The 10,237-nt window shown below is 44.6% G+C and overlaps 1 protein-coding gene across 1 annotated transcript in view; it reads right to left on the reverse strand.

The window, feature by feature from the left end:
* The window catches only part of CDS1 (CDP-diacylglycerol synthase 1), a 29,616-nt gene extending 19,901 nt beyond the window's left edge, over nt 1-9,715 (reverse strand). Inside the window, exons 1-2 of the mRNA XM_085058253.1 lie at nt 9,360-9,715; nt 1,211-1,338 (exon numbers count right to left, since the gene is read on the reverse strand). Of these exons, the coding sequence (XP_084914379.1) occupies nt 1,211-1,338; nt 9,360-9,455 (224 nt within the window). The 5' untranslated portion in view covers nt 9,456-9,715. The remainder of the gene's footprint in view (nt 1-1,210; nt 1,339-9,359) is intronic.
* Between the last annotated feature and the right edge of the window lie 522 nt (nt 9,716-10,237).

Below are 10,237 nucleotides of genomic sequence, written 5' to 3' on the forward strand. Positions count from 1 at the left end.
TATCACCATGCCCTTTGGAACAAGTCTGATTTGGAGACCTAAGACTTCCACATTTAATATAAGGAGAGAACTCTGAAACTAGACACTCTTTGCAGTGGGATGGCAGTAGAGAATATCACATTCTGCTCACAGCTGGTGCAGTTTAGAAACAGGCCTTTAAAAACCAGAAACATTACATCTGCTTATAGCTCATGGACATAACAGAAACAGACAACAGATTACAAAATGAGCAAGGCAGAAAACTCATTTCACACTGCTATTGGAGATATCTGCTGGAGACCTGTTTCTTTACAAGGATTTGGAAGGTTTTAATTATAGTCTGGATTAGTGATCCTTCTTTTGACTCTTGCAAGACCTAAGTTGCATCTAAAATATACATTCTATATTGCTTGGTTTGTTATATTGAGCATGAGGTATAGATGGCACCCATATCAATTTTAGTAGGTAGTTTTTTGTAGCCATCACCTAAATGCTCTTTCATTGCATTAGTGAAAAAATTTTAATGCAACTTGCTTGCTCCAAAAGGGTTTGACTGATCAGGTGTTGTAAAGAGACTACACAAAAATTATGCAAGGACATTTATCCGACAGCCTTCATGCATATGCAGGTCCACATGATTATGTGGGTATCTATACACATACACATCCCCCCACATTTGCTTGCCATCCTGTGAGGCTGGAGGTAGAAGCCTAGATTTTAAAAGAAACAGCAGTAAAAAAAAATAATCACGGCTTTAAAAAGTATGGCCATATTAGATATGATGTATCTAACTATACAGAAAATTATTTAGAAGTGGAAATGTCAAAAAGTCTAGCAAATTGCACTTCGAGAATTTACATATCTTTTCATTTATAAACAATTACCAATCCCCTCTGTCTTGGATATAGTAAATCAATTTAATACAACCTCCAGAAATAATCATTCTGATATTCAAATTCTTTAGCCCATTTTAGGGCAATGCTCAGCCTCAGTAAATGTTTATGTGTACTGTGTTTAATTAGAAAAGCACATAATTTATAGGCATATGCAAAAAATATTACAATCAAAGTATAAATCAACCATATCCCGTAAAAATATATCCTTGAATTTTCATGTTTATCACATGAAATTGAAAACTGCAGTACAATTTGTAAGAATTAAAACTGCAACATAATCTGTAAGAATTTTAGCCACCAGCTGTTAAATTTGAGAGCTCTTTGTTTCACTATACCTGGCAGACAAGCCTGACAAAGCCCTCTTTAGGATTTCTGGAGTGCTATCTGTTGGTGGAGGAACATCAGGAATATCTGAATCACTTCTGAGGTCCAGCTCTCGAAGTCTTTCTTCCAAATCCACTTCCTATCACAAAAAAACAATAAATAAAACTATCAGAAAACTCAATACAACATGAAAGATTATTAGCTATTGTGTCAGGAAATAGTATTCAGACTCAAACACTAGGAACTGATAATATCTCCATTACCTTCTGAAAGAAAACGATGGTGTGCTAGTGAAACTGTAGATGATGTAGGAGACTAACATATGGCAGTAAATGTTTATAAAAAAGGCCTGTATTCAGATGTTGTGACATTACTTGGTGTACTCAATACACTTCACAATCTAGGCACCACTTTTTCAAGCATATATGTTTCCAGAAACACTACATCTAACATAGAACACAGGAGTTGGACAGAAACCCCAACCCCCTAACACATTCCCTCACCTACATCTCAAAGTACCCTTGTATGGAATAAGGGGATGGTTTAATGCCACATTAAGGGAAAAAAAAAAAAAAAACTTAATGCATGAAAAAACAGTTCTTTTATACAATGAGAAGAGGTTGGTGGCACAGTTTTATACATGGTAGGGCTTGAACCCTCAGGCTTGAAAAGAACATTTCAAAACCAAACTGTGAAGAGACCAAGTGTCCCATAGACGCAGTATTACTCAAAATAATTGTCTGTGTGACTGCAACACTACAGTTGTTTCTTCAGTATTCACTGAAGACTGCTAGGGAAGACATCATCTAGACAGTTTGTCTAACCCAAATGCAAAACAGGCAGTACATATTTTGGTGACAATGTACAAATTGTCACCAACGCTCAGAGCAGACTGTCAGGACTATTTTTTCCTCAGTTCAAGCCAACACTGAGAGTGACTTCACTTGTTGTAATGTTCCAAACACCACAGCTCCAGGGAGCTGAAGAGCTGCACTCAGTGCTGGCACAGCAGTAATGCACAGAGCAATCTCTAGCTCAGTGCCTGGCTCTCTTGAGACCTGAACTTCCTCCTGACCTCCTTGACTCGCCTCACCTTCTTACAATCCCAGACAGCTTCCAGCCTGCCCTGCTGCCTCAAGTTCATCAGTTCTTAACAATTCTGGGGACTGTTAAATAACTGTGCTTTAAAACTTTCTTCTCCACCACTATATGCTATTTCTCCATCCCCCTCTCTTTCCAGCTTCCTCTTCTCAGATATTTGTCCTTTATTATTTCCATTAATTAGAAACTTGTGCTTTTCCTTAATATTATTTTCTCCCCTTGCTCTGAGTAGTTTTGTCACTTTTTCTAAGCCAGTAGAGATATATCTTCTGTTTTGCCCCCACTACAAGACACCACAGAATTTAGGTGCCTTCAGCCTCAACCATGGTTACTCTGTTTATTTGCCATAGCCTCTTCCCTGTAGCTGCACTTCAGTGTAACCTCTATCCCAGTGCCTGTCTCCTGCAAACAAAACGAAGCAGAAGATAAGGTTTCCCAAAGCTAGTTGCCCAAAGCCAAGAGCTGAGCCCACACCCCGGGGCTGGGCAGAGGCCAGGGGCCAGGAGCTGACCAGGGTGCTGCAGGTGGCTCCAACCTTGGATGCTCCCCAGGCTCTCCAGGGACACAGATCTGAGGCAAAACACCATCCTTTCCACTTAGAAAGTGGTTTTGACCTTTTACAACCTGAGACAAGGAGCTGGCACTCTACACATGCACAAGGGAAGTGGATACATCCACTCTTTTTTAATGTTAGGCCTGGGTTCTCCTCATTCACTTCATGTACCATACATGTGCCCAAGATAAAATTCTCAATTCTACACCATTTATTTCTTTCAAAAAAAGTGATCAGTGTTTCCCCAGTCCTTGAAACACAACAGCTGAATAATTGTTAGGCAGACTCTGCCTATAATTAATACAAGTAAAAAGAGTAAACAAGCTCTGGTCCAGACTTCAGAAAGTCTGTTGAACACCTGAAAAAGCACATAAATAAATAAAAAAATGACCACACTCGCAAACCAGTTATTCAGAGATTTTCTCACAGTATTGTACCACAGCCTAGGAAATCAACTATAGATGCAATTGAGGGGATCACAGCTCTCTCCCAAAGCCATGTTCCAACTCCTGTGACCTGCTCTGGAGTGCAGCAAGCTGTCTGTACAGTCCTAGGAGACACTACTCACTGCGCAGATGACGGGCAGTAATCCTGGCCCTAAGACCATGACTTAGCGTCTTTAATATTAATCCCTGCTTGCAGACGGCAGAGATGTTCTCTCTTTTAAGCACTCAGAACTAAGAATATCCCCAAACTTTTAAATTCCATTTTGGTATTGCAGAAAACATTTCCATACTGGTGTTTAAACAATTAAAAAAAGAAAAAAAGGTTAGTTTTGTCCCTCTGATCTTTAACATCCAAATATCACTCATTATAAGCAATATTTTAAATTTGCTCCTTCCAACATCTGAATTCACAAGTGCATGGCTTTTTTCAGAGTATCTAAACACCCTGAAGAAGGAGTCTGCCATTATCTTACATGATTTTCAGTAGTCATGGGAGCTTGGCTGGTGCAACCTGCAAGTTGCATAGAACTTGGTGCATTGTTTTTTGCCTTACATTGCTACAATAACCAGGGGAAATCAACACCTCAACTACCTTCAACTTCCCTTGTAAGACACCTCAAAAATTACCATGAAAGCTTTATTTTCCAGTTAACCGCTATCAGAGCCACAACAATTTCCTGAATAAGGTACTTAATTTGTAAATCAGGAGCCAAAGAGGAAGTTGCTCACTAAAAGCTAGTTAATTGTCTTCTGCATCATTAAGTGCTTAGAACCCCATCACTGAGGGACAAGACTTTCTTGCTAATCATTTCCTAAATTAAGTGATTGATTGCAAACATTCCACTTTATAGCCACAAATAACTATCATTATAGAAGGAAACACCAAGTCAATCACTATAAAAGCACTAAAAAAAGCAACAAAAAAAAAATCAAGAGCCTTGCTACTGCAGCTTGACCTTGTATAAGCAGTTTTGGAGTTCAGAACAAACCCAAGCAGCCCTTCCTTCTCCTGCTCTTCAGATTTGAGATCTGGCCAAGCTTGGTACACAGCAACATCAAGGACCTGTGAAGGTCCATGAGTTTCATACTCTGAGGAGGTATTTACAAAGTTTCCAAAAGTTAATTGAAACCAGCACAGGTTGTACTGTCCAGTGTAACCACTGTAAGTGCCTAGGACACTTTTCAACCCCAACTCCAAATTAAATGTTTTATCCAAGGTGTTTGGATTTTTTCCTAGAGTTTTCAAACTGCAGGTGACAGAGCCCTTTACACGCAGAAATTGTGCCACTCCTTCCTGCTTGATTCACATCCAAAGTGTCTGTAATGGGTAGATGGTTAAAGTTTGGTATTTTCAAAAGACAAGAGTTTCATCCTTATGCTAAATCTTCTGTACAAGACCACAAATAGTTGGCCATACAAAGGAGGAACCTCAACCAGTCGAGAGCCTGAGTCTCCATACCAGGAATTCTGAACATGTGACATCTTGCCATAAATTAAGATTCCATGTGGATTTCTGCTTGCCGGCTGTTTCGCAACAGCTCACAAAATACAGCCGTGTGTCATGGAGAAGAAAATAGACACCTCCATCTTTCATCATCTAAAAGGCCACACACTTCTGAATTGCTGTTTTGCACCACACGCCCTCCACTACAATTAATACATGCCAAGCAAACCACGTAGCAGAATTATTCTGGTTACAAATGCACTTGCAATGTTCCTCTTATGCTGCATTTTTCCAGGACACCATAAGGAACTCCTAAGTAGACAGAAAATATGTCCTTCTTTGAGAATGCAGCATCTCCATGAAGAGTAATTGAGAAAATGAAGACATTGTCTGACAACTCATGTGAAAAAATTAGTGAGCAAAAGAATTTAGTTGTCATTTTATAAGTCTAAAACGTTACTCAAAGTAAGTTTTCTCCTCTGACTTTGATCTTTCTGCACTCTCTCTCACAAGTTTCACTGTGAAGTCAACAGTTCCATTAGAACACATTGTAAAGTATTTAATTAGGTGTACCTTGATACCTTCATCTGAAGCCAAGATATCAAAGTATCAGAAGATCCTGAATAATGAAACCTTTTTTTCCAAACCATTAAAGCCTGGTATATGCAAAAACATAGGTGAGAGACCTGCACACACACAACTGAAACCTTCAGACCTTTCACTCTCTGCATTAGTAATAATTCACTACTATTTCCAAGAAAACAGAGGTTTGGAAATAGTCTGCCCTTATTATTATTATTACCATGCTTGTAGCAGAAAGCATAGAGGTCAGACTTCCCTGATTCATTTTTGGGGTACTCCAAGAGAAGTAAGGCAAATGAAGTAACTAAGTGATCCACGACAGACAGATCCACCATGGGCCATACTGCAATTAGGAATTCCATTTATGTCCCAGCAGGTTTGCGATGTTTTGGATATCAAAGACCCAAGTGCCAAACTGACCTTCACAGGTCTGAGCAATTTATCTGGCAACTGATGCCCTGGAAAGGCTGTCCCATGGAACAGAAACAGTTTTTTCCATACCACAAGAAAAAGAGCATTCAGTGGTTCCAAGCTTCTTGTAGTCACAAACAATTAACAGCCAGCAGTGCAATATAATCACACTTCCCCCTCCCCACCCTACTCTGACAACTCTGTAGAGTACAAAGAGGAACAATTGTGTGATTACTTCCAGGATACACTAATTTTTTTTAAGCATTTGAAAGCACTGTCACTTGCTTTTTAGTAAAGAATGCAAACTATTGAAATTTTAAAAGAAGCATGAACACATGCAGATCAGCCTGTAAATCTTTAACTGATTTATACATATTAAGTATCTGAATGCCAAGTCATTCCGTTTGCTCCCAACGGTCACAGAGTATTTATGAAGGCACTTTGACCAGACATTCTTAGGGAAAGAGCACCCAGGGCAAGCAGCAGGAAGTAAGAAAGTGACAACCAAAAAATCACTCCTGCATGCCACAGGAAAACACAAAGAAAAAACAAACTTGTGAAACTGCAGGGCCCTACAGGGCAAAGGCATGTTCACAGAAATTTTGCAAAATATCGCCAGCTCAACAAGCTAATGAGCAACTGGAGACACTGAGACTTGCAGAGCTTGGGAACTTCAAGAAGCTTCACAAAGGGCATATCACATTCCTTCATACAAAACCAAGGAATTTAATTTTTCTTTGAAATTATAGGGATGTAGAAATAGCTAGCAGTTGTTTCCAATTAGTGATATGAAGTCATGCAAATGAGGAGAAAACCCCCCAACAACTTCACTCAAATTCAGTAGGAAATGAGCATCCATGGACATAGTAAATGTAACATGAAAAGTAACAGCACACTGAAAACAGGAGTCAGGGTAGGATACAGAAAACCTTCAGACATATTTAGTGTTTCTGGAGTTCTTCAACAAACACGGAGGACTTGTCTAGTTGGGGAAAAACGGTGCTTTAAAGCATGTCACCTTTATATATCTGGAAGTCTTGAACTGGGCCAAGAAGAGCAGAAGAAGCACAAAGCACATACCATCCAAAAGATGCAAGTTTTCTCCTTCATCACAAGTGAGGAAGAGAGTGATGTTTCTGAGCTGCATACTAGAAAACAGTGCAAACCCACTGCATTGTGGCCATTCTTAGTAGTTATCAACCAAAGAACCAGTTTTGAGTCCAAACACAGGATTACCACATCAAATAGGTCATCTCAAAATAGCAAAGGACAATAAAAGTATCCACTTGTTGTGAGGGCCAGGCAAGAGATAGAGCATAAAGATAACCATCTAGGAAGGTGCATAATGTGACACCTGTGAATCCAGATGCTGCTCGTCAAATCACCTACAGCAGACACTACCTGTGTGCTCATAGTCAAAACAGAGTCCCAAATGGTGACCCATTGATTGAAACCGCAGTACAAAATACTGGTTTGTCTCTACAGTTACCAATGGCACTAAAGGCAGCTAAATATGCAAAATCAATCCTTGCTGTCACTTGTGAGCCATGATGAGGGTCACTGGTGCTGGGCACATTGCAGATAGGTTGAACAACTCCAGTGAGAACACAGAGGGTCCCACAAATAATCTGTGCAAAAGTCTCTTGTGCAATGGAAAAGGCTTACCTTACCTGTTGTTCAAGTGATCAACACAAATGTATGCACATTGAAATTTATCTCCTGTAACCAGCATCCTGGCTGCATACACAGCACCAGCCTCCTGTCTGCTCAACATCACCCAAACCAGGATGAAACACTAGGCTGTCAAGCAGCTAAAGTAAAACCACAGTAGCCCTATAGGCAAGAAGAGCATTTTCCCCTCTGAAAGTCACACAGGTAAACCAAGAGCAACATTTGCAAGTTTTAGGGGCACCCTTTTGAGGTCTGGGTAGCAGAGGCTTTGAAGGGTGAGAATTCTTTGAATGCAGCTCACTGCACACCTCAGAAACAAACTTACTCTGCAAAACAAAGCAAACCAGAGCATCCCCACAGAAAAACAGCTTTTGGAGCACACGGTGATGAAAAATTATGTTTAAAAGTTAGTTCTCATCTACAGAGAAATACTCTGTGCACAGCTATAGTCTAAACACTACTTTATTGTGATCACAGCCCTCGATGCAGCACAGCACTACAAATTTGCAAGCTCATTGGCTTTGAGTTAAAGCAACCAAAGCATGGAATAAGAAGTATTGAGTTTCACTTTCCAGTTCCTTGCCACAATGCCTAAGGCAGACTACACACTCTGCAACATCAACATCCATGCAAGTTTAAGCAGTTACTGATTCAAGTAAACATGCATGTATTGCTACCTTAATTTAGCAATCAGAAAGCTTTTTTTTCTTTAATTCCAGTTACCCAAATGAGATCTTCTCTTTCATTTTATTCAGACAATTAGCAACTGTGATGTGGTGATGTGCTGAGCTTTTGTAGAGATAAGCCTTAACTCCACTGCAAACAAAAGAACAGCACGGTGGCTGTTTTGCCACTGTAATGAACCTGATGCATAGACTTAGTATTTTGAAAACCTCTTGCCTTAGCAGAAATGTCATACTGTAAGTCCTTTCCCGGCCAGAGTTGAATGCCTATCACTTAGCAGGCCATAAAACAGAAAGAGTTGCTGGGGAAATGCTGACACAGCCTTTAAATGGAGCAGATCACTGTTCCAAGTTAGTTTCCGTGCTACTGGACTGGCCCAACCACACTGAAGCATGCTGTTTGCCTGGTCCAGTGTCCCAGTTTCATCTGAGATGCAGTTAATTTTCTTCCTAGTAGTTGGTACTGTGCTGTGTTTTGGATTTAGTAGGAAAATAACATTGATAACACACAGATGTGTTGGCTTTGCTGAGCAGTGCTTAGCCCAAGTCAAGGACTTTTCTGTTTCCCATGTTCTGCCAGTGAGAGGGTGCACAAGAAGCCAGGAGGGAGCATGGCCAGAACAATTGATCTGAACTGGCCAAAGGCTCTGCTGGGGGGTATTGGCTGAGAGAGGCCAGCTGCTGCCCCTTGTTGGGCAGGTGGTGAAGCAATTGTATCGTGCACTACTTGGACTTCCTTGGGTTTTATAAGCTTTTTTGTTATCTCCCTTTTCATTAATATCACTATTTTATTTCAAATGTTAAACTGTTCTTACCTCAACCTGCGGGTTTGACCTTTTCCCCCAACTCTCCTCCCCATCCCACCGGGCTGGGGGCAGTGAGGGCTGTGAGGGAGCAGCCGGGTGGTGCTCAGCAGGCGGCTGGGGTTACAGCACGCCATCAGCTCCCTCCTCCAGAGGTGAGCTACGACACGCAGCTACGGCGCTGAGCTTTCGCTGCGGGCCCGGAGAGAACCCGGCCGCTCCCATTTCGGTCTCGCCACGGGGGAACGGCAGTGGGGTAAAACATGCGTGGGCCCATAACCCCTAACTTGGCACCTGGCCCTCTCCCCACTCTCTCCAGCCGGGAGCGCGGCCAGAGGCACCGGGAGGGTCGCTGATGCCGAGGCCGGCGCGCAGCGCGGAGCTCCACGCGCGGCGCGGTCCGGGCCCGCGGGGGGAGGCGGCGCTGCCCCCTGCCCCAAAAGCCACCGCCCCCGCGAGTCCTCACCTTGTCGCTACCCGCCTCCGCCACCTCCTCCTCGTCTTCCTCCTCCTCCTCCTCCTCCTGCTCGGCAGCCGCCCTCCGCCGCCGCCGCGCCGACATCGCGCCGCGGGAGCGCAGCGCCCAGCCGGCGGGGAGCGGGCGCAGGCGGGGCCGCGATCCGCACGGGGAGGGCGCGGAGGCCGCGCCGCGGAGCCCGCCCGCCGCCTCTCCTTCCTCCTCCTCCTCCCTCCCGGAGCCCGCTGCTGTCCCCACCAGCGGGGAGGCGGCGCTCCGGCTGCGGACGCCGCCGCGGCTCGGGGGCGCGGCCGGACCCGGCGCCCCGGGAGCGGAGAAGCGCCCGCGTCCCCGCGGCCGCGGCTGGGGCGGAGCGGGCGGGCGGTGTCGCCCAGGTGCGCCCGGCGCTCCGCCCCGCCGCCGTCACCGCCCCCGGGAGGCGGGGAGTGACCGGCCGGGCCCGCGGAGCTGCCGGCCCGGTGCATGCCGCTCGCCCGAGGCCGGACGGCTGCGGCGGAGAGCAGCCGCCAGCCCCCGCGACACGGGCGTGGAGCTCCGGGTTGTTGTGTCCTGGCTGCAGAATGGCCGCGGCACGCTGCGTGCTCCAGCCCGCCGGTGGGATCCCCGGGGAGGCTGGGACGGGCACCTCCCGGCAGTCCCGCCATCAGCGCCCGAGGGCGCCCGTGCTGCAGCCTGCTGGGCATCGCTGGATATCTGTAGAGTGCTTTGTTTCCTTCTGGAATGCTCATGTCCACCTGCTCTATGTCCATTTATAAAGGCAGATGTGGCGCTTGGCTCGTCCCTGCCCCACCATGCCGTGCACCCTGCCGAGCGTGGTGCCACCAGCCTGTACAGAAAAGACACACCCCTGCCCAGGAGCTCGCAGT

Source organism: Lichenostomus cassidix, chromosome 4 (genome assembly GCF_008360975.1).
Source record: "Lichenostomus cassidix isolate B80296 chromosome 4, HeHo_3.0, whole genome shotgun sequence".
Lineage (NCBI taxonomy): Eukaryota > Metazoa > Chordata > Aves > Passeriformes > Meliphagidae > Lichenostomus > Lichenostomus cassidix.